We start from the raw sequence: 24,996 nt of genomic DNA, 5'->3' as shown, positions 1-24,996 counted from the left end.
GCCCAAAGGTAAAACATCTTGAGTATTGACTTTCCTCTGATACTGTGCTTATCAGCAATATTGTGCTTATCATGATCTAAAGTATTCAGTGAAAGTTTACTGACTTTCTCTTGTGGTAAGAGACAAGTCTTTAGCTGAAAGAATTAAATACATTCTTAATCAACTCTAGCCCTGTGCATTTTCATGATTATTTTGCTACATAATGTTTTTGTGATTACTGGCATTAAATAGTACCTTAAAAAGGCCATTTCCTTTTAAATTTGTGGAAGTCATTGCTAGAGGAGGATGTGACATGGCTACCTCACTACAGTTTGGAGTGAAGGATCTCATAATTAGAACAATATTTACAGCCACTCTAAGCTGATTGAATCACAAAGTTTATATCTATTTAGGTACCACCAAATTGCAGCATCAATCCCAATTAAGTTAAAAAAAATGTATTATTGAGACTATGGAATGTTTTGGACAACAATGTTTGAGTTTAGCTGTAAATAATTGAAAAAGAAAGCTAGATTGAAACATGAATTTTGTCTGAAATTACATGGAAATCTATTGTCTTCTGTGTTTTTGAAAGCAGCCTTCAAGTCCATTTGGGATTTGTCAGCATGTAAATGACAAAGGAACTGAAATCTGACTTTTGAAAAACTAGATAGAAGGAATTAGGTGAAACTTAAAACTAAAATAAAGGTGGGAGTTAAAAAATGAATACTGGATGATTTATTATTGTTTTTGATCTTACTGTTTTTCTTATTTTGTTAGTATTTAAATGGAGCATCATAGCATTGGCTTGGCTGATATTTTTCATCTTCTGTCCAACAGGGTAATAAAGGTCCCCCTGGAGTGCCAGGGTTGATGGGAAATTCTGGAAAGCAGGTACAATCATTAATCTTATTCAAAAGATGTAGAAAAATAAAAAGATTTGCATGGTGCAAAAAGTAATTTCTCATACTTGTTTAATTTCAAATCTGTTCCCCAAAACAGGGTCAGCGGGGGCCAGAGGGAGAAGCAGGTCCAACAGGACCTCGGGGACCACCAGTAAGTATGGAATAATTTTCTAATTGAGCATATGTAATATTGGAGTATCATGGGCTGAAATTATTTTTCAGCACAAATGCTAATTTTTAAGGTAAATGCTAGTTGTTCTTTAACCTTGTTCTATACCAGGAGGATGTGCATCGTACAGAGAAATACAGAAACACATGTCCTGTGATTGTTTCTGGCTTTGGTGCAAAGTTAAATTGTAAACCTTTGTTTATAATCGTCTGGCCTTTGTTTTTAAATATGATAAGTAAAAGCCCAAACAGAGGGAATGAGTATGGTTTGTGACAAAAACTTGGAACCAAACTCCAGTTCTTCCACTGCAACAATCTGCTCCCATCACTGTGGTTGAAAAGCTTAAATTCACTGTCAGTAGATCACTTGATTTTTCTTAACTGTTCCAACCTTTTAAAGAAGCTTCTGTTGTATATTACAAGGCTCAGCTGTATATTACAAGATTTTGAACTTTGGACTAAGAATGTGATTTTTATTTTTTTTTTCTGGGACATATTTCTAATGTGAACAGTGAGGCAAACAGTGGGAAAGGTCTGTCTGTCGTGCCTTGTGAAGGAAATGGCTACAAACTGTCCTCAGCCCACTTGGTCAACTGGCCTGGTGAGGTTTGTCTTCATACTGCTAAATCCACCTAACACCCTTTATGTCTGAGCAGACTCGGTGCAGTCAAGATGCACATAGGGATCAGTCTCTTGTGTCTCCAAAACTGTTCTTGGGCACTAACCAGGAAAGTTCAGTTTGCCTGGACCAGAGCATGCCATGGGTGATGGTGGGATGTTCCTCAGGCCTGTGCCTTGGTCCTTTCTGGTTGGCATTATGAATGTAGCCAAAGTGGTGTGAAGTATAAAATTTACCTCTAACTGGAAACACTGTCATAATTTCTTTCCCTGGAGATTTTCCATAACAGTAGAAACATTTAAAAGATTGGAGAAACTGTTGCTGGCCAGGCAGTATGCTGCAGAAAATAAATCTACTAAGGAAAGTGAACTGATGGCATTTGGTAAGGCTCTGTTTTGTAGACAAAGGACAGCTGTGTACTAGAGAGTCTGCTGTGTACTGATTTCTGATTCCCTCTAGATTGGACCTGACATGGGCTAAAGCTGCATAAGACAGATCTAATTTCCCTTTGCCATTAATCCTCTGTGAGGGATGAGAGAGTCATTGATTTGAAGATAATTTTCATGCACCAAAATTCACTCTGGTGACATTAACAAGGCTATGATGATGACATTAGTAGGCTCCATAACCAATTGCTTTTTCAAGCTTCTCTCTTGCCCCTGATACCCTAGGGATAGTTTCATGGAATTTTCTGAGCTTCTGCTATCATATAATGACACAAACTTTGGTCATGCAGTTGTAGGGTTATTCTCATACAAGGCTTAGAGAGCTACTACTGATTGGGATGTGTTTGTAAGGGTATTTCATGGGTCAGGAATATCTTCTCTGAATTACCTCTAAAACACACACCAGCAGTCAGCCAAGTAACAGATTTTGTTGTTTGTGTTATTGTGTGCTAGATGCATTAATTCATGAGATCACATTTATTTTGGACTGTCTTTATGTGAGTGCTGTGTCCACAGCTGCCTAAGGATGGTATAAAAACAGGGATTATATGAACATATGCATAGCAGGATGGAATACAGTTATCTTCAGCCTCCCATATACCCAACTTGCAAACCTTTATTTTGGGTTTATTTTTGGTTTTTTTTGGGGGGGTTTAAAACTGTTGGGTGCACTAGAAAAAGTTTTCAGCCCTGTTCTTCTTAGGCTGTTACTGTACACTTGTGACAGGAACAAGAATTATAATTGAATCAGACCAAAGTAATTGCCCACTCTGATAATGCACTGTAATCTGCTAAACTATGCTTTTAATCCTTTTGATGTGAACATGAATTTACAAAATCAGCAGTCCGTAGAACAGGAGCTGACACACAAGGTTAATTATTAGCAACCCTGTAGTGGGACAGAAATACTTAATGCAGATTAAATACAAGGATTTTTCTGTTTATCACTCTAGAGACCAGCAAGACATCTGGATACCTTTGCCTTCATTTTCTCTGTTTACAAAGTGCACTTCTTTTAGAAAACATGTAAACATTAGGACAAAAGCATATACAGAAAAAGCTTTTGGTCAGTACAAAATGGAGAAAGGAAGTAAAATATTGATTATAAAGCAAGTTTGCATGTAGAACATCGACCAGTGATCTATTTCTCATCCATATTTCCTTTACGCTATATAGAGTCTTGAATAATAACTGTGTTAACTTCTGTTGGCTTAGGACTACAGGCAGCATATGACTGGAATAGCTTTGTGATTTCTTTTTGAGAACACTGCATAAAACATTACATCTTCTTATAAAATGGGAATGACAAGGATTTTTTTCATTTAGGGTGGACACAGAGTTGAATTACTGAACTTTGTTCTAAACTGAGTTGGTATTTATTTTCAGGGTAGCATAAAAAGTGTTTTCTCTTTTTTCTGCAGCATGTACTTGTAGCAGATATATTTGAGCCTCAGCTTTTAGAATTCTGCCCTTACATTTCTAGGAAGAAAAGAATCTGCTGCTTTGCTAATTCTACATGCCATGATTTAAAACTTCTAAAGCTAGAAAATTTGAAAATAGATTTAAAACTTCTAAAGCTAGAAAATTTTAAAAATAAGTCAAGGAAAGCTGTTATAATTGTTCTGAAGAGAATTTTTCCCTGATTTTTTTCCAGATTTTGAAATTGTCTCACAGCTTTAACTCTTGATAGTTTACTGAAGAGAATTTTTCCCTGATTTTTTTTTCCAGATTTTGAAATTTTCTCGCAGCTTTAATTCTTGATAGTTTGTGACCAAAGTTGTATGAGTAAACACTGTCAAAGCCTGAGGATTTTCTGACTACTATTCAAGTATTTTTCTTGCCCTTTTCTTTCCTCTTTTGAATTATCCTCTTTAGCACTCACCTCAGTTCCTTTCTTTCTTCTCTTACTGTTGGAATGTAGCTGGAAAGGCATTGCTACTAAACAGCAGATGCAAATTTTGGCCTTTTCTGAGTCTAGATGTTTACAGGTTCACAGGGAAGATATTAAATTGTTGAAGACAAGAAAAGTAGCTCTAATAAAAATAGGCAAGAGAAAATTACTTTAAAAAGTATCATTTTAGTCTATTAATGATTTTCCTTAGAAAACTGAAGCTGTCACCTGAGCAGGGGCAAAAAGGTTTTACTGTTCATCTGTTCAGTAAAGCAGGAAAACAACAGGAACAACATGGAAATTTTGTCTCTTTGTTTCTAAATGAAACGTATTCTATTTGAATGGAGTTTTTTTGAGTGGGTTTTTTTTTTGCCGGTGGGTTTTTGTGTTTTTTTTTTTTTTTTTTTTTTGGTGAACCTTATGTTTGCTTCACATTAGTCTAACCAATCCAAATAATTACTAAAGTCACTTGTGATTTAAACCTTTCTAAGTCGGTCACCATGGCAGGTGGCCCAAAAGAAGGAATTCTCAAATATCGGAGTGTCATTCCTAATCAGTGGAATTTAGCCATGCTCCCTAAGCTGCTTAACCATTTTCTTTCATATTTACTGAGATTTAGTAAGATTTAATTTTTCATATTGTGTCTGCAGAAAATACTGACCCCTGCCTCTGTGTTTTCATCCCTTGCTTCTCTTCAGCTACTTAACCATTAAATTGCTGACATTTGGTGAACGTGTATCCCACCCTATGGTTTTGCAGTGAAAAGGGAGTTTGGAACATTTAAGTAATAATTTAAAATTCAATATGTGCCTTGCAAATTGAGCAAACTTGATGTATATGCAGGCCAGTGTATATATGTTTGGTAATTAGGATGCAATACATGTTTTCCTAACACTAGCAGCAGAGGTTAAATATCCAGCTGCCTAAGATTTGATCCCATAGCCCCCTCTGAGAGACTTCTGAGGGGCTCTGGTCAGCTGAGCTGCCTTGCTCTTTGGAGGTGCCTTTGTCTCATTATAAAGAAGAAGCCTGGAGAGTAGCCTGGATTTGGCTCTAAAATGTCAGACAACCTAAAGTTAGGGGAGAATGCAGTTTTCAGCATCTTAAGATACTTTTAGCTAAATAATATTCTGGTCCTTAAAGATATTTTTGCTTTACCTATGCTGAAATGTAATTTTGGTTACCTAATAGTATAACTAAATGTGGCTTTTTCTATCATATTCTTTTTACATGACTTCAGCTGAAATAATGGGTTGTTTTCAGTGGTTGGTAATGGTAGTGTGGTAGGATTAAATGCCTTTGTCTCAGTTTGTATGATATGTTTAGGTATTAGTGGACACGTTTTGTATATATAATTTCAGATGTTCCACAAGTGGAGTCACAGTTTACATTTAAGGTACAGCTAAAGGAGTTAGTTAGCATTACACAGTTTAAAGCAGAGTCAAAAGGACAAAATGCATTTCCATCTTGCCAGGTACACTTTTTATCCAGTAAACTTAAGCCTCTAGATGAATGTGATTAAACTTTCTGACCTTGCCCAATTCCACAGCATGGTTTGTACAGAGTAGAACTTTTCCTCTCTCACTCACACACTACATATCTCAGCCAAACCTGATTAGCATCTCCAAGTGTCTCTGGTTCTCATACTATCCACCCCTGTCTTTCTAAACTACATGGCCAGATTCTTGTCTACTACCTCACTCTTTACCCTCCACCTCCAACAACAGCTTTCTTTGGCTTTTGGGCATGTCAGACCTCTGGATGTCTGCAGATATTCCAGTGTTGGCTTCTTCTAGGCAGTGTAGACAGTAACCTGGGTAAGAAATGGATTTATTATGAAGGTAATGTACTAAAGCTGTCCTAGACTTCAGTTAGCACTGTAGACACAGAGTGTGAGTCTCTGTCCTCTATGCTTGGCTACTGTATCACCTTTGAAGACAAAGGCAGCCAATAGGTTGTTGCTTTTGCCCAAAGTATGGCACAGTTAAGATGAGGGTACATTTCATGCTACACCTATCTATTACCATTTTTGTGGGCAGTACAAATTAATTATTAATCTGAAAAAGTTGCAAAAGTACATTTAAAATCTCAGAGCAAGTTATTTGTATATTTACTCTTCTATCAGATAGTATATACTCTTGGATACTCTTTGATATTGTATTGAGGGTCAAAGAATTGATGCTTCCATGGATAAATCCTTGAACTTAAATGAGTATTTTTTTGGAGATTTTGAGTGGGGGAAAAAAAAAGCTAAGTTAAAGTCTCACAAGCATATAACTGATAAATGGGTCACATTTTGCAAAAAGATTTGGATACAAAGTTTTAAGAAGTCCAAAATGCACATTGTTTTTCATTTTTATTCTGTACAGATGTTATGGCACTGCTATGAAATGTACTAAAATTGGTATGACATATGTTATTAAAACCAGCATTTTTAAGTAGAGTTGAGTTTATTACAACAGGCACTGTGAATTACCTGTCAAGCAATTCTGATTAGTGTTTCAATAATCTGGGCAGCTAAGTGAGATGCAAATTACCTGGGATGTTCTCTCATTCTTGTAATTGTTCCACTCAATTGATCAAAAGGGAAATCGATGAACCAGTGAACCTCTTTTAGCATGAGAATGTATTCTGTAACTGTGAGAAATCTACAAAATAATCAAGTTTCAAAATTTCAGTGAGGATGAAAACCATTCCAGACAACCTAGAGGAAGGTCTAATCTAAATCCTGTGCTGTCCTCCTACACATGTTGCATTCAAAACCTGAATATAGATCTAATAAAACTCTGGGAGAGATATTAAATCTTCATTTAAATGTATTGAGTAGTCCAGCAATCCTGCCTTGGAAAAAAGGGAAGGTAGATTTTGTTGTAACTACAGTCTAGTACATCAGCTTGGAAGAGCTGCATCCTGGTGGTGTTCAGACTTGTGGTGCTGTGCTGCCACTTCACACTTGCCATTTTGCATGTGCCTTGCTGTCCTTTGGGACAATGACCCTATCCTCAGCAGTACTGACATGCTAAGTGACAGTATACTAAACAGAAATGGATTATCTATGCTGGTAAAATACCAGTAAAGTAAGACAGTCTGTCCCAGCTTGCTCCAGACTAGAGTGGCTACTTTCCCTCTTCAAGCATTTCACCTCTAGGAAAAGTGAGGATTTTGAAGTGTGCCAGAAGTACATAAAACCATACAGGTTCTGCTTGTCTTTTTGTTAAAAGCAGTGCAGCATTCCCATCGATTTGTGGGTGGCCTGAAACCATGGAGTGTGTTATATACGGGGCCGTTTTGTAAGAAAGGTGAGGCTGAGGACATGGCCAAAGTGCCTACGAGTGACAGCACAGAGGAATGTTTCATCTGACCAAGGACAGATGTCAACACCCAAGCCAGTTATTACAGAAACCCTCTTATAGGCTGTGGGGGAAACTTAGATGCTTCTAGGACATGGCTTGTTATGTATTTTAAATGTTTACATGAAGACATTTCAAGATACCTTTTTTATTCATTCATTATGAAGAGAACCAGGAGTAAATAGCTCACTGTAAATCCTGTCCAAGGGCCATTTCAGTCAGGTATGACTTGGAGGAAGATTTACAGTCTTTCTAGTTATGCCATGGGCCAACAGGATGCCTGGTTGTTCTTTGGATTACAGTAACTCTCTTGCTAAAACACAACTGCAGATCTTGCCTCCTTAGAAAAGCCTTGTGTTTGAGGAAGTGCCTGTGGTGTATATTTAAAAAAGATTTTTTCTGCATTTAAAATAAAATCAAATATTTTTCTTGATGTTCTGGAGGTTTATTATATGTGTTTAACTCTGGGGAAGGTGATAACTGCTTTTGTTTTACCTCTGTATAACAATGACTCTTATGGGATATATGAGAAGATGAATTCTAATACTGATCATAACTTTAATCCTCCTCTTTCCTGCATCAGAAATGTATTAGTATTCTAGGTCAGAGATGTAGCACAGAATTATGTGGTTAAGTAAAGGTTTAATGCATCTTCTGGGTTGTAAGATGAAGGTGATTTGGGGCTTTTTTCTTTTCCTTTTGTTTTTCCTTCTTTTTTTTTACATAAAGATACTTCTAGAAATTATACCATGTACTTTAAAAGGTTAGTTGTTATTTTGAAGGTATTAGTTCTTTTGTATTAGATATTTTGAAGGAAATGCATGGAAAAGTCTAACTGTATTTGGTTCTGTGATCTCTCCAGGATGCCTAATTATTTCTTGAATTGTAGAGTTAGCTTTCCTAAGCTGGTGTGAGAAGTTGTCTTTGCATTTATGACCTAGTGGAAAAGGCCAGGTCTGCCATCTCCTTTTATTTAGTGTTATGTTATTTCACTGTATTTTTCTGATTATGAAAAAAAGTCTGTATTTAAAATAATGCATTGCATGCAGCACTACAATGCTTAGATCAGCTTTAATCTGAAATTTTATGAGTTATTATATAGCAGTTTGTCAACTTAGATATCTAATAACTTCAATTCTCAATATATTATGATCTTAAATGCTGTGCCATGCAAATACCACTTACATATTCACAAAGCAGAAGTAAGAAAAGTGTCTCAAATCAGTCTTAGGCCTGTGTTTGGATCCTGAATGTATCTCTACAAGTATATGTCTGTACACTTGAGAGTAAAGGTATAAAATTTACTGAGCTGTTCCGAAAAGTTTAATCCTAAGAGACAAAATCTTTCAAGAAAAGTGCTTTAGTTTGAATATTGTTTAAAATCTCTGAAATTTTGGCTCAATGTCAGGTTTACCCAGAGTACATATTCAAATGGCTGCATTAAGAGATGGAGTTGCAACACTAATGTGAAAATGATGATCTGAATGGATAAATGTATTTGCAGTGAAGATACAAAGACCCAGTAAAGCAAATATTGATTGTGAATGGAGATTTTAAGTTCCCTGTAACAGTCTAGACCTTTTTTTTGAACCTAAATCACTTTGTTAGGCATGACTTCTGCATACACTTTTCACATTTGTCCATTGTTCATGTGGGATCATGGGCTTTTCATGGGTATGTGGCCATGTAGCAGCTCAGCTGATGAAACTAAGCAAAAGACTAAAGCTAAGTGTGCACATCAGAGTTGTCTTAATGAAGTAAATGTGTTTGCTACAGGTAACTCTCAGGTGCAATGCACAAAGGGATCTCCACTGTGCATAATCACTAAAGAGAGTGAATTAGTTGAATCATTTAATGCCAGTTAAATATTACATGCAATTGTTAACTGAAAATGTTTACATTTCTCAGAAACTTTCATTGGCTTTAATGCATGTGGTGTTTTTTGCACTAGTAAACAGAAGATTCAAGTAAACCCAGCTGTTAAGTAGTGTAATTTACTAAACATTAAGAAAAAAAAAAATCATACTTTATTTCCTGGTCAGAGGAAGTAGTCCAGGAAATAATGTTGTCCTTTTCTTTCCTGTCAGGGTAGCAGAGGGGAGACAGGTCCTGTGGGTCCTCCAGGTTTACCAGGGAAATTGGTAAGCAGTTTATTTCCATATTCAACACTTGTGTTTGCTTTCAAGGAGCTCTGGCATCATCTGGAATGACACCCATTTATCCATGCACAAGACTGAAACTAACATTGAAATGAGTTACATTTCAGTTTCTTTTTCAGTCCTCTGTGACAACACTAATATTAGAAACTGCTGTTTTAAAGTATATGGAGATGTGTGTGACTTTTTCTTCTACTTAAAAGCCCCATGAATCCTACAGTGTGTTAAACTGGATTGCACACTCCTGTGTGGGCTGTGTGTAGCTGGGAACAGGAGCAGTGAAAGGTTGGCTTTGTGCTGACAGCTACATGAAACTAATGAATGGAGCAGATTATGAATGCCACCTTTTACTAGTGCTCCAGCAGTATTTACACATATCAGTCAAAAGCAGAGCTGGAGAGGTCTTGGCTGAAAGAGTCTACTGTTGCAGAGGAATGTGCAAATCGCAGAGTACAAGATCCTGGGAAGTATTTTGAAGAGAAACAGACTGTATCGTTGTGGGACTGAAGGGTGGAAAGCCCTGTAAACCCTTTCTGTTGTGATTGTCAGTAATACATTCATAATAAGATGCTGTTTACAGTGCTGTACTTCAGATCAGCTCTGTTTGCATCAGATAATCCTCTTTCATCAAGCTAAGACTGTTCTGGGAATAAGGTTCTGCCCCATCTACTTGTCAGGGTATGACCCTTAGTTGTTCATTCTAAACAAAATTGGCTAAGTTTACATCCTTGACATATTTTCACAGGGTCCCCAGGGTAATATTGGACTTCCTGGACTGCCTGGTCCTCCAGGCCTACCTGGTGGTAAGGGTGACCGGGTAAGAAATGGACTCATGCATACAGTCTGCAGTTTAATGTAAGGAATAAACACAATGATTTGAGCACTGTTTTCAGTTTTCACATGAATTAGTGTCTGTTTTCTTGTTCTGTATATAGATGTGTTAACTGCTTGAAAGTGATGCTCTAAGTGTCTATTAACTCCTTATAACTCATAGAGTATATGGGAAAAGTCTTGACAGTGTCACTTAAGGGACTGAAATAAGATTACTGGCATAAATATTTCCTTTTTCAGGGGGGAGAGGAAGCTTAGAATAATTTAAAGGCCTAAATCATATTGCAAATCATTGACACAGCCAGATCTGAAATTTTAAGCCAGGTCTCTGCCCACTATACAGCTTTGGAACTTCAGCTCTGGTCTACAATAGAAATGATGCCTGTTACTTATGTCTTAGGACTTGCTATGGAAATGCTAGTGCAGCTTTTGAGACACCTGTGCACACATGCAGAATTGCAGGATATAAGTGCTTCTTCCAGTATTTGCTTAGGAGGGAAGAACTGGACCCTGGAGGTCTCTGCAGAAGATATCTTGCTTTGCTGAATAAATGTCAGTGAAGGCAGTACATAAGCTCAAAAATGTTTCTTATTTTCTCTTAGTTGTAGGAAACTGCAGAGTATCAATTCACTCACCAAACTTCAGACATATTTCGTATAGAAATAGTCATATTCATTATGGAAATAGTTCTAGAAATAGTATATATAGAATATATAGAAATATAGAACATGGTTCTGCACTGTTTTATCCTTTTTACTTGAGGCATCTGCTTCAATATTAAATGAATTCCACTTGTGAAATGCCTCGCTGCTTCAATATTAAATGAATTCCACTTATTAAATGCCTCTTACTTTCCAGTGACAATCAAGGAAGTATAGGAGTTAGTCAGACACAGGTATTGCTGCTCTGTATGTCTTAGCTCCCCTGGTATACTCCCAGTATACAGCGTAGGGTTGCTAGATAGGTCTTGCATTTCTGTTTGGCAGTTTTTGAAAGCTGCTCAGGTACTTACAAACAAGTTTCTAAGTATTTGCTGGTTTTGAGGTGGATTTTTTTTTGTTTATTTGTTTGATTTTGTTTTAATACTCAGATCAGGAACACATGTTTCTAGTCAAATGTGACTATTGACATAAAGCTGTCTCTTTTTATTAGACTGGTAATGATTCATACTTTAGACTTCCCCAGAGGGAGATTGAAAGTACCTGAAGAAGCAAATGTGGAAGGAAAATAACTAGTATTTGTTGCAGTGCTGACAATCTCCCTCCAAAGGTGTCTGATTTTCCTCATTTGCTGCTGTGTAAAGGGTCTGGACCTGTAGGATACAGAGCAGAATGTAAATGCTGTAAACAGATCCAGAGAGATTCAGGCTAAAGCCAGGAGTTTTCTACTTATCTACCTGGCAGATGTCAGTAACTTATGCCTGGAGCATTTTTAAGCTTTTTTAAAATCCTCAGGTCAGTTTAATGCCCTGTGCAAATACCTTAGAGTTCAAAATGCTGTGCTAGCAATTTTCTCATCCTATGACTGCTTTTCAGCTTTCCTGGTTTGAGACAGGTGTCCACTTGTATCCTTGATCCATCTTTTTTTTTGCTTCAGTTGCATAGAGGATAGAGTGTGTTTTCTGGGGCAGGCTCAACCTGGCAGAAGCTTTGCCAGCAGCACTGATCTGCAGTATGTATTCCAAGTCACAAGCTTGGAGAACACTGGACAACTCTATCCTTCCTCTTCCCTGTTCAACTTGTGCAACTGCATCAGTCTTAGAACCAAACAACCTTGTCAGGGTTTGGAAACAGGTTAGCCTGTTAACCCTAGTTTTTGGTCAACCACTGCTAGGAGTAAGTTCCAGTCTGAAGTAACCTTTCTTCCCTTTCTTGGGGAGTGAATGGTGCAAGAGCATCTGCCATGTTAAGGGGAGATCTACTGTTTGATGGTCAGAATCTGTACCATCCAGTGTGGCAGTGGATTACATGTTTCATACTAGTACTTGCCTTCAGTCTGTCACCTAAATGGCATAGTAAGATTTCAAGACTTCAAGGTTTTTTACACAAGGATCCCACACAGTTCTGTTGTGAAGCCATGTATGCATGACAAGAGATGATGTAAATAGCAGCCAGAATTCACTTATTTGATATTTCACTAGTCATTTCTGATCCCAAAGCTGTGCAGTATTGGGTACTCTTTGCTGGCACTTTAAGAGGTGCTGGCAATGAGCACTTAAAGAATAACTGCCAAAGATATGAGCTAAAGTGTTTTTATTGAAGGAAGATGTAAAATTGAGACTTGACAAAGTTCGATTGCAGGGTTCACTCTGTTACTGACTGCAGAGGATACAGCAGTAATTCAAAGTTACAAGCATAATACCATGTGCTAATCTCAGGGCCTCTGCTCCAGTTTCCAAGCCCACATACATCAATGCTTACCAACTCACTGTGCCCCTGTCTGTGTTTTTCGGAGAGCAGGTTGGCAAAGGATGTCACAGCCTAGGCCTTTGCCTCCTTTGGAGCCTGAACTAGGCTGTCACTAGTTTGGGCAAGGAGTCAAGTGCATCTGTTGCACACATGACATGTTATAGCAGAGAGAGCAGTGCAAAACAGTATTACAGCAGTGGCTCACACTTCAGTGACTCTTACAGAGTGGTTCCACATATGCATTATGGATAATGGCAAAAAATCAGCATCTACCACTCAAGCTGTTTCTGAGTCACATGTTCTGAACTGGTTTCAGATACTCTGGTTCTGCCTGTTTTAGTAAGTTAAACAGCACTAGGTGATGCCCTGGACCTTGGCACTGGAACATGATCCTTTGTGCTGCTAAATAGTTGGAGTAGCCCCTGGTACAGTTTTGGATGATGCAGATTGGTAGTTTTGCAAACAAATCCTGAGTATGAATTTGAGAGGGATTATTGCAAGTAGATAAACAGTATGTTAAAAAATTGTGTGTTTTCATAGCTTGACATCTTACCTTATTGTCTCAATTGAATTTTTGGGAGTCAATAGAGAAGAGATTCAGGTAGCTTCAACTGTGATTTTTTTGTTTACTAATACAAACATTCCAGGCCAAGGTTCACAAATCAATAGATTCTCCTATGCCAACCTTATATATTGGCAGTTTTATAGCTCCAAAGAAGAGTAAGTGGAGAAAAAGGACCCCCAAAATGCTGTTAGGTTGGAAATCAATGTCTTTTTTGTGTGAGTAATTGAAAAACCTTAATAAGACACAATGTTGAGAGCCTTTCAAACAAAACAGTTCCAGTGATGTTTGACAAAGTTGGAATGTTAAATAGTTCTGTGATTTATACTGCTTAGCTTTGTGGATAATTTAGTATTGGCTCTTCATCCTCAAGAACAAGTCTGAATTCATTAATGTGTAAATGTTAGACCAGTCTGTGTGCCTATATCTTGTGTGAATTAAATGTATCTCTGAAATGGGAGAGAAAATGGTGTATCTCTGTTTTACAAAAAAAATATGATCAGTCACCCTTATAGTTCATTGGAATGTATATATTCGAATGTGCACAGACTACAAAGAACATTAAAGGATGGTGTGACTGGTTTTCTAACGACACAAATGCTAAGATTTCCTTAAATAATACAATGTTTTAAAATGAAATACATTTAGTGTAGAAACAAATTATGTATGTTTGAAATTAATCAGGTAATTAATTTATTTGTCTTTGGTTTCTGCCTGTCCAAACAGGTACATTTTGTTACAGGATTTGAAGATGAAGCACAATTTTATTTATTTATTTTTTAAAAAAGTCAACTTTAAGATAAAAACCCTTCAGCTTTGACTGCAGTGATCAAAATTCTAGACACAGTGTTGCTAAAACACACTGAGAATTAAACAGCAAGCAAGACAAGGTTGTGACTGCACTTGTGGATGACTCTCTGCTTATCCCACATTAGCAGGGCTAGGATAGCCTGCAGCACTATGGAATACTTAATAGTGCTAGAGAAAGTGTTACACTTACTGGATTTTTTTACTTAGAGCTTCTAAGCAATTTACAGAGCAGACTTGGAGTAGCTGCAGGAGCATCTGCCATGTTAAGGGGAGACACTGTTTGACTGTCAGTATCTGTACCATCCACTGTGGCAGTGGATTTTATGTTCCACACTAGCACTCGCCTTCAGTCTGCCACCTAAATTACAGAGGAAGATTTAAGTGCTTTCACTGTCATTCTCAAAAATTTACAGCTTTAAAGGTCACTTGCATTACTTCTAGATAGCAGGGAGGTCTGAAGATCCTTTAGTATGCTTTTGAACTTGCAGTTTGAAATTCCGAACGTTTTAATACTTTTTTTTTTTTTTTATCTTTAACCTTTTAGGGTTCAGTTGGTGAACCAGGACCTAAGGGTGAACAAGTAAGTTATGTCAGAAGTCATGGTACTTTCAAGTCCCACTGCCAAATGCTGCAGTACATTATGTTGGTTAAATCTTAAGGCTGACAGTGTATCTTTCTTTGCTATAGGGTGCACCTGGAGCAGAAGGAGATGGAGGAGAAAAGGGTGACTTAGTAAGGCATCAGTTTTTCTTCACCTGATATAATATTTTGTAGTTGTAAATGAATACTTTAAAGCATTGCTTAAGTGCTTCAAGCATATATTTTCATAATTGCAAGCCACATTTCAGTTTTATACCAACTGGGCATTGCAGAACACAGCAGTTCTATTGGCCCAGTTTGAAAAACACTCTGAAATAATTCTCTATTAGTGTATAACATATTACAGACTGCCTTGAGGTAGGGTGTATATGTGTGTGTATGCAGGAGATACATATGTGGAGATTAGACTAAGCTTATATATATATATGCATACACAGGCATATAAATTCTTGATGTTTGAGGCAGCAAGGATGAGGAGGTAGTTTAATTCAGGGGAAACAGGAGCAGACATAACAAAGGTCTCTAATAACTCAGACTTGATGGAAATACCTTGTATTGACTTTCTCTTTGGAAATAAGATTTGCAACTGGCTGTTAGGGAGAAGGAGAATAGTCTGGGAAGAGGCTGTGGCACTGTGATATTGCTGAAGGAATGAATATATATATATATGAATATACTGCAGGAGTTCAGCATGGTGTGAATTCACAAGGGTAATGCCTGGGTCATGTGCCCTTGGGAAAAGACAATTTGTTTTTCTGCAGAAAGAGAAACACACTAGTCCAACATCTTCTATGGGGCCCATCAAAGCCAGACTTGATCTTTCTAAAGGAAGTAAACTGCTCCCAGTTTAAAAGATGGTAGCTAGGCTGTGTACTGAAAATGAGATTTTTTTTCCCTAAACACAGCAATTCTGAGAGCATTTTAATTATCAGCCCCAGTGAATGTCCAGTTACTGAGCTTTGCAATCACTCTACAAATTCCCAGGAGGAAATACTATGGGTTGTTTAGTGTGGTGCCAGTTAGCCTAGTTTTAAACCTGTAACAATTGTTATATCTATTTCACTTATGGCATATTCATTAACAGACAGGTCTTTGTAGCCTTTAGAAACCAATTATTTCACCAATGACATTTAGGAACTGGGCAAATAGAGTTTTCAGAAATTTCTCCAAGAGTAACTCTGTTTCTTTGGTGTTTTCATAGGTGAATAAAAGATTTTTGAAAGTTTACAATTCTCAGGCAGGTGATAGAGGGATTTTAGTGTTGTTCAAGCCAGGGGGAAGGTTGCAGGGAATAGCAACTTCTAGGGATTTGGCTTCTTCACAGCATATTAAGTAGAGACTTGCCTGGTTTCTGTTGCAGTTTTTTCAGGGCTAACACAACACTGATATGTATAGTTCTGTCAAGCTAGAAAATCCTGATTAAATAATGCTTCCTCTAAAGGTTTGCATGAAATCTGCTATGTCAGATTGTCTGTGCTGTAGCTGTGGTTTGAGATGTTAGAGCCATATATGTCTAATCCAAGATAAGCAATAACAAACCAAATATAACAGAAGTATTCTCTCAGGAGCACCTTACAGAAATGATTTTGAGAAAGGAATTTTACAAAAAAAACCCCTTGAAATTCAGGTTTTATTTTTATTATTGTAATTAATTTAAGGTCTTAGTAAATCAAGCAAATATGTGAAAATTTTTATTAATAGTGAATAAAACCACATCAAATTTACTGCATTTGTAATGTCTGTGGTAACAGATACTCTTTCTTAACAGTTTGTCTTGTTTTTGCTTAGGGTGATATGGGATTACCAGGAGCAAAAGGAGCTGTAAGTATAATGAATAATATTGTTACAGAAACACAGAGGTCTACTAGATCAGATAGGTGGTTTTCTGATTTAAGAAAAAAAAGTGCAAATAACAAGCTGAGCTCCTTATCACAGTTAAATCATATGAGCTTCGGCAGCTTTTCTTCTGTTTAAATTTTGAATGCAGTTAATATTAAAATTAATTAGCTTTGGAAAGGAATTCATTTCCTGGCTTTTATCTCAATAAAAGAGAAGCATCATTCAGCAGCAGCTTTCTGGCCAATTAATTTTTATTTTCTTAAGAAAATGAATGCACTCTTTGTGCAGTAGGTGTTGTGTAGAAGGGAGGCTCAGTGCTGCATTCAGCCTGTAACCTGTACACTGTGAAAAAGCTGACAGAAGGATTGTGATGTCTGTGAAACCAGAAGAATACGTGGCCCAAATTCCTCTTTTCTTTAATATATTTTTTCCTCTAATTACAAAATGATACCTTTTTGAGCAGAAGCTTGTATGTCTCCTAAGAAAAATAATTTGAGAGCTGAATTGATTGTTTTATTTCAGGACCACTGAAGAGTGGGATTGTCACTGTATCTGACAGTATAGGCTGTGCTGCTAGAATACCAACAGTTCTGCCTACAGGGAACTGAGGATGACTGTAACAAAAAAACTGACCTGGTGTTCTTAGTGACCTGAGTGATTTTGGGGCTAAGCAAATGCAAACTAGAGAGTGTTAGCTGCTGATCGAGATCCTACAAGAAGGACATGGGAAAGAGATAGAGGAGAAATCCACAATTTTATTCACCTAGATTTTTAAAATCCTGTTCTCTTGAGGAGACCCTAGAGTGATTGTCATCCGAGTGAGTACCTACACAAGGCTGAGTAATCCATCAGGGAACCTGATAACTCACCAGTCTGGGGCAGAAAGGAATGATGACTTCCTCTTTGTAGAGTCCATAAAGGCAATTTTTCTGTCTTCTTCATAAATCTACTGAAGCGTGTTCGTTGGTTTTCTTCTGACAGGAGCAACAATTGGCTGTCTGAGATGCACCACAGATGGAACTGAAATGGCTCCATCCTGTGGATTTAACTGATTCCACAGCTGAGTATTTTGTTCTTCAGCATCTCTTCCAGCAGGTCTTGCTCTTTTCTTTTTAGCTTAGGAGATTTGGGAAGTTGTGAGTATGTAGGATTATTTTTTCCTACTTGTTTCGGGTTTTGTTGTGCAGGGTTGTTTTTTTTGGGGGGCTTTTGTTTGTTTGTGTGTTCTTTTTCTTTGTTAGTGCTAGTATTGATTAATACTAGTAAATTAACTTGTATTGGAAGTAACCATGGTGGTGTGACTCTGGCTTGACACCAGGTGCCCACCAAACCTCTCTGTCACTCCTCAACTGGACAGGAGAGAGAAGATAAAAAGAAAGGCTTGTGGGTTGAGATAATGGCAGTGATACAAAGAAAGGCTTGTGGGTTGAGATATTGGCAGGCAGAGGTCACTTACCAGTCACTGTCACAGGCTAAACAGACTTGACTTGGGGAAATTAACTGAATTTATTAGCAATCAAAATCAGAGTTAGGATAATGAGAAGTAAACCAAATCTGAAAAACACCTTCTACCCACCTCTTCCTCCTTCCTGAGCTTAACTTTGTTGCTGTTTCTCTATCTCCTCCCCTCCAGTGGCAAAGGGAGAATGGAGAATGTGAGTTACAGACAGTTCATCACATGTTGTTTCTGCCACTGCTTCCATCTCAGTGTGGGGTCCCTCCCATGGGAGATAGTCCATGAAATTCTTCAGTGTGAGTCTTTCCCATGGGCTACAGTTCTTCATGAACTGCCCCAGCTCCATCCTTTCCATGGGATGCAGTCCTTCAGGAACAGACTACTCCAGCGTTGGTCCCCCACAGGGTTACAAGTCCTGCAGGCAAACCTGCTCCAGCATGGGCTCCTCTCTCCATGGATCTGCAGGTCCTACCAGGAGCTCCTCCAGCACAGGCTTCCCATGGGGTCACAGACTCCCTCAGATACATCCACCTGCTCTTGCATGGGGTTCTCCAGGGACTGTAGGTGGCTATCTGCTCCCCCATGGACCTCCATGGGCTGCAAAGGGACAGCCTGTCTCATCATGATCTGCACCATGGGGTGCAGGGGAATATCAGTTCCAGCATGAGCACCTCTTCCCCCTCCTTCGCTGACCTCAGTGTCTGCAGAGCTGCTCCTCTCACAGATTCTCACTACTCTCTTCTCTGGATTTAATTCTTTTGGGAAATAACCTTTTCTCCTTTGTAAATATGCTATCCCAGAGGCATTACTACCATTGCTGACTGGCTAGGCCTTGGCTTTGGCCAACAGTGGGTCCATCTTGGAGCTGTTTGGCTTTGGCTCTGTCAAACACGGGGGAAGCTTCAAGCAGCTTCTCAGAGAAGCCACCCCTGTAGCCCCTCACTACCAGAACCTGGCCATGCAAACCCAATACAGTAACTCTGAGGTGCCTGTTGGCATAGGTCTTGTTCTTCATGATATTTAACAACTTTTAGAAAATTTGCTAAAGCAGCAGCTGTAGCTTTTTTTAAAAACCTTTTAGAAAATTTGCTAAAGCAGCAGCTATAGCTTTTTTTAAAAAAACTGTACTTAAGTGGACATACTGACATAGTCACATCAACTCTTTCATTCCTCAGGAGTCAGGTTGCTTATATCAGTAAAACAACTCTTTCTACCTCTTCCCTGAGTGAAATAAAGTGGCATTAAATTGGTCAGGCAGTTTGTCAATGTCAGTGCATGTGAGGATGTTCTCTCCCCCATGCCAGCAAACTAGGCACTAGAACTAACACTAGATCTGACAGATTAAACAAAGCTAAAATGTATGTTCCCAAACAGCCTCTGGCCAGATGGTATAGGCTCATACCATGGTACTCTTTACAAAAGGACATGAAAGGCATTTGGAACAAGTGAGGAACTGGAATTTTTGTAACTTAAGCAGTACTTAATGCCTAGAAAAAGTTGCATGTTGACATGCATGAGGGCAGAAGTAGAAACCAAGTACAGGAGATCTGTTCCTGGACAAAACTCCCAGCATGAGGGCAGAAGTAGAAACCAAGTAGAGGAGATCTGTTCCTGGACAAAATCCCCCCATCTTTGCATGCCACTATTAATGCTGATTTACCTCTCTTGACAGTATATATGACTTTTCTACTTCTCCACTCTAAGTGAGGAATACAGACCTCTTATAAATCACACAACCACTGACTCCAGTAGCTTGTTCAAAAAGAAGCTGTTCAACAACTACATCCCAACGTTCATTGCTTTGCATTTGTGTATAACTCCTATCACCATTTTGATGTGTCAGGATGAGCCTAACACTAGCATAGCAGTCCATTGAAATTCCTCTCCTCCTTTGTCAGGTTGGCAATCCTGGAGATCCTGGTTCCCGTGGGCCTGAGGGAAGTAGAGGACTGCCTGGCATAGAAGGGCCACGAGGCTCACCTGGACCACGAGGCTTGCAGGGTGAACAGGGTGCCCCAGGTCTGCCTGGTAGTGAAGGTCCTGCTGTAAGTACTGTTTTCATGTAATTGGTGCCTTTTGAACACTCACCTATGAACAGAGTGAACCCTCCCTCCCTTCTTTTTTTTTTCAACACATGAGTTTTATCACTTTTACCCTATCAAATCTCTCCCCCATCCCACTGGTGCAGGAGGAGTGTGAGTGACTGTGTGGTGCTTAGTTGCCAGCTGGGGTTAAACTGTCACAACTTGCCAGCATTTTGTTGCATCAGGTTCACTTATAAAATGTACTGTGACATCAACTGTTTTTTAAAAAATCTATTATTTTTTTCATCCTAGGGAAAAGAACCAACCGATCAGCACATTAAACAGGTTTGCATGAGAGTCATGCAAGGTAAATATGCTAAAAAGTATTTGATGTTTCTTGTGCATTTAAATCAGGATAATCTATTGCTGTGCAGGCAGCCAAGATTTTCCCACTCCTACCCAGATCAAATTGCATGACCTAACAGAAAATCCTTCCACAACTGAATATAGACACAGTATGAGAGAATATGAGAAAGTCCCTTATTTATATGTACTTTGCAGCCTCTTTGAACTACCTGTTGATTCCACACTATTGCTATAGTGAGCAGACCATAGACCAGAGTGTTTTTATGAAATACCTGTACTTTCTATTTAAATTACTTGCTATCTTTGTATACAGAAAATACTCCACTGAAAGCTTGTTAGCCTTCTTTTATTCATATACTATTAAATTGCAGCAAAGAAGCTATGTGCAAAATAGGTAAAAAAATCCAGGAGTGCAGAGAGAGTCTTTCTGGAGATTGCATACCATAAAATTAAAGTAATAGGCAGATGCTCAAAACTCTAATAATATTTGCTTCATTGTTAACACACATTGAAATCTGAAGCTTTTCTAATATGGTTGGGTGCATGGGATTTACTGAGTTTAAAAATTTATGCTTCCCTGTAAGCACAAAAGAAACTTATCAGTACTTGCTAATGAAGATGCCCTTTGGGATATTATGTCTTTGTAATGTTAAGAGTTTACCAGAAGGAAATTTCTGCTTGTGATTTAAAAATTCTCAGTTGTCATCACTGTTCATGACACTGCCCAACAGGGTATTTTTTAATACTTCTATAAATAGGATATAAAACTTTTTAAAATGGTGTCTTGAAAGACACAGTCATAGGGAGGAAGACTGTAGTGAAATCAGATTTGGTGCTTGAATTTATTCATAACCATCAGAATCAGCAGTGAAGACATTGGTATGGGGAAAATCTCTTGATTGCATCCCTTTTGTGAGACCCTATAATTGTCAATGCTGCCATGTTAAAAAAAGAAGGGAAAATAAAACAAGAGAATTCAATCCAAGTGGATCCTTGGAACCTTGTCAACTTAAAGATAACTGTAACTGAAGTTCAGCTCCTCAGGCTTTGCCCACAGAGAGCTGTGCCCAGGCTTCCTCATATACCTGCTGGCTATAGTTCCTATTTTATTTCAGTTTCTACCTGCTCTGCACCCCATTCCCCATCATCTTAATATTTCTTGGCTCTGGACACAAAATAACTAGTCTTTCAAAGTCACTCAGACTTTATAGCAAATGTCATATGGAGATATGCGTGTTTGTATCCAGAGAGAGATAATTCTAAGGCATGCTTGGAAGATGGATTTGAAGTCTAGAACAAAAATATTAAGGAAAGAGAGAACTGCTCTTGTCCTGTTAGAGCAGCAGCCTGAAAGGATGAGGAGCAAAATGGAATAGGCAGCTTAAACCACTCCAAGGACTGTCAAGCTGATCTTATGCCTAATTAAGAGCAAAGTCTTGCTGATTTACTATAAGAAAAGATTAACATGAAATGTTCAAGTATTTATCAAATCTGAGCTCATGAGCACTGGCTTGAGGGTTTCTTTCCACTCAAAAAGAATGTCTGCACTTACCAGACCAACATATATGACTGTCCTAAGAACTTTACTGTGTGAGTCACTGAGCACTGGAAAAGGTTGCCCAGAGAGGTCATGGATTCTCCCTCACTGGAGGTATGCAAGAATCATCTGGACACAACCCTGAGCCATGTGGTCTGGGATAGACCTGCTTGAGTAGGGAGGTTGGACCAGATGACCCACTGTGGTCACTTCCAACCTAACTGATTCTGTGATTCCTGCAAAAATGGATCTTGACAGGATTAAAAACTAGTCATGAAGAGAGATATTTACTCTTTTAAGAGGCAGCAATTCCATGAGTAAGTTTTCTTACTAAATGGTTGCAAATTAAATTATATAGAGAATTATATTTCTGAATGAACTATATACATGCGTCGATTCAGCCTGCAAACATCAAAATTTCAAGATGTAGGCTTCAGAGTGACCACTTTCTACATGCGTCGATTCAGCCTGCAAACATTAAAATTTCAAGACGTAGGCTTCAGAGTGACCACTTTGACAGTGTGCCTATGCAGCTTGCTACTGGTAGTCCTAAGATAATATCTTATATGTAATAAACTTTGTAAATAGCATTGTCCAAAAGGAAGGTGCAGTAGTGTAATCTGTGAGACTCTGTAGCAGAGAATATACAGGTTCTTCAGTGGTCATAGAATTTTAAGGGTTGGAATGGACCTTAGAGATCATCTAGTCCCAACCCCTGCCCTGGGCAGAGACACCTCCTCACTAGATCAGGTTGTTCAAGGCCTCATCCAGCCTGGCCTTGAACACTGCCAGGGTTGGGGCATCCACTGCCTCTCTGGGTAACCTGTTCCAGTGTCTCACCAGGGAATCATGGAATCAGGTATCACCAGGGCATCATGGGAATCTCTCCAAGATCCACTTGCAGCTTAACTCTGTCCTGTTCATTGCAGAACAACTCGCTCAGCTGGCAGCCAGTCTTAGGAGGCCAGAATTTGGTGCTCCAGGTCTCCCTGGCCGACCAGGACCACCAGGTGCTCCAGGACCTGCTGGTGAAAATGGATTCCCAGGACAACTTGGTCCCCGTGGCTTGCCTGGCCTTAAAGGTCCCCCTGGGGAGATTGGTCGTAAAGGTCCTAAAGGTAAGAAATCCTGTACCTGGCTTTCACTCGTTGGATGCTTCAGTTTTTTGTGGTGTCCTGTGTCCACAGCCCCTGCCCTTGGATTCCAGATTGTGGATGATATTGTACACATGTGAAGTCCAAAAAGACCTTAAGCTGTTTGCTGTAACTATTGTCAATTACCACAGTGATTAAAGGGCACATTAGCCTGGGCTCAGCATGACATGTTTAGAAATCTGTTTTTCTTAGCATATGAATAGTACAAACTTCAAAAGTCCATGAGAGGGAGAATAAACTCTGACTCAGCTGCTTAAGTCTAGTTCAGGGCAGGTGTCTGTCCTTTCTCACACTGTATAAGTGATCTGATGACAAAATCCAGATGTGATTCCAGCAGTGATTCTCTTTCCTCCACTCAGCTTGGCTGTGGACCTCACTTCTGTAAGACTCGTGGTCCAAAAAGATGATGTAAACAGGCAGATGCATTCACTAATATCTAGCTGATTTATCTAAGCACATCCAGTTCATCACATTACAAGTGACTGATAGCAATCTGCCTTTTATCTGGGTTTAAGACTGGAGCCATTTAACATTATTGCACCAGGTACCAGAATTTATTGATTCTTTGGAAAGAACAAATCCATAGTATAAAATTGACCTACACTTTACAAAATATCTTTGATCTATGTTAATCTTTTCTGTTCCTGACTGAGAGTTTCTATTCTCCTCTGAAGGATTTTACAGTAGAATTTGATGCAAAGTCTTATGACCACTGGGTATGCATTAGTTTCTATTCAGCAGTGGTTTTGATTTGTTTGCTTGAACAAAGGTTTTATTTAAAAATTGCATTTCTGCATATAGCTAGTCTGTTGCTGGATTAGAGCTTGAACAAAGGTTTTATTTAAAAATTGTATTTCTGCATAGAGCTAGTCTGTTGCTGGATTAGAGCCATTTACCTTTGACTCAAGCTTTATTTGACAGTAAAACTGGGAGAACCTTTGAGAGAAGGAATAGAATACAAACAGAACAAACCTTAGCAGCATCATTGATGGAATTTTGTTACTGTTTTCATTTAAAGTAGTGTCATCTGTAGAAGCAACAAAACCAAGAGGAAACCAAAGGTGATGGGATATGCTGAATTTGATTCAACACTCAGCAGGATGTGCTGTGTTGATAATAAAAACCCCAGATAAACTAGGTGCTTTGTTTCCTATCATAATTGTCATCAAATTCCAAGTTACCTTACAGCAAACCTTGAGATACTATTACAGATACAAGAGAAGGGGTGAATGCTGTCATGTGCAACCTCTTGTGATGGTACAGTGCAGCCAACCTTGAAAAATCTTAGTGTTTCACTATGAGTTCCTGGTAGTTACCAAAGTTTCACAGAGGTCACAGAGAGGAACTGACTTTGCTCATCGATTTGGGGAGTTGTCTGAGATTGGAGTGAGGGCAAAACACTATGTAGGATGTGGTAAAAGGAAAAAGAAGGGTGCTCAGAATGGTTTAGAAGGTCACAGTAAAGAGGACATAGAAACACAGCAAAGTGTAACCATGAGACATGGCAGAAGTGATTTAACAGCAGCAACAATGTCAGAGTCGAAAAAGCGGTTGCTCAAGTGACTTTAATGAGCAATCTGGGGTAGTGAAGGACAGCAAAAACAGAAATAAAGAGTTGGAAATGTTTGGGGAAACCAGGAGTAAACACTATTCCAACTTGTTAGGTAGCTGGAAAAAGCAGAAGTACAGATGGGTAGCCAAACCAGTGCTTGCAGTAGCTGTATTTACAGAGACAGGTTGGATCTGTGTGTTGACTTGTGTTCCTTTACAGACCTTCCTCATTTTCTGCTGTGACATTTCTAGGCAAGTCACAAACTCAGCAGTGTATTCAAACTTTCCTCGCTGCAGGGCAAGACAGTATGGAATAATAAAATAAAGCTCACTCGAATATTCTT

The 24,996-nt window shown here is 38.6% G+C and overlaps 1 protein-coding gene across 1 annotated transcript in view; it reads left to right on the top strand.

Annotated features, from left to right (window-relative positions):
* The window catches only part of COL9A1 (collagen, type IX, alpha 1), a gene marked incomplete at both ends in the record, with an annotated part of 34,957 nt that extends 11,892 nt beyond the window's left edge, over positions 1-23,065 (top strand). The window contains 10 exons of the mRNA XM_009084215.1: positions 820-873; positions 982-1,035; positions 9,446-9,499; positions 10,260-10,331; positions 14,670-14,705; positions 14,813-14,857; positions 16,514-16,546; positions 19,919-20,065; positions 20,357-20,411; positions 22,877-23,065. Coding sequence (XP_009082463.1) covers positions 820-873; positions 982-1,035; positions 9,446-9,499; positions 10,260-10,331; positions 14,670-14,705; positions 14,813-14,857; positions 16,514-16,546; positions 19,919-20,065; positions 20,357-20,411; positions 22,877-23,065 — 739 coding nt within the window. The remainder of the gene's footprint in view (positions 1-819; positions 874-981; positions 1,036-9,445; positions 9,500-10,259; positions 10,332-14,669; positions 14,706-14,812; positions 14,858-16,513; positions 16,547-19,918; positions 20,066-20,356; positions 20,412-22,876) is intronic.
* Positions 23,066-24,996: the final 1,931 nt, after the last annotated feature.

The sequence above is a fragment of the Acanthisitta chloris genome, unplaced genomic scaffold, assembly GCF_000695815.1.
Source record: "Acanthisitta chloris isolate BGI_N310 unplaced genomic scaffold, ASM69581v1 scaffold421, whole genome shotgun sequence".
In the NCBI taxonomy this organism is placed as follows: Eukaryota; Metazoa; Chordata; class Aves; order Passeriformes; family Acanthisittidae; genus Acanthisitta; species Acanthisitta chloris.
The sequence above is the reverse complement of the archived record's forward strand: the minus strand, read 5'-3'. Positions and strand labels throughout refer to the sequence as shown.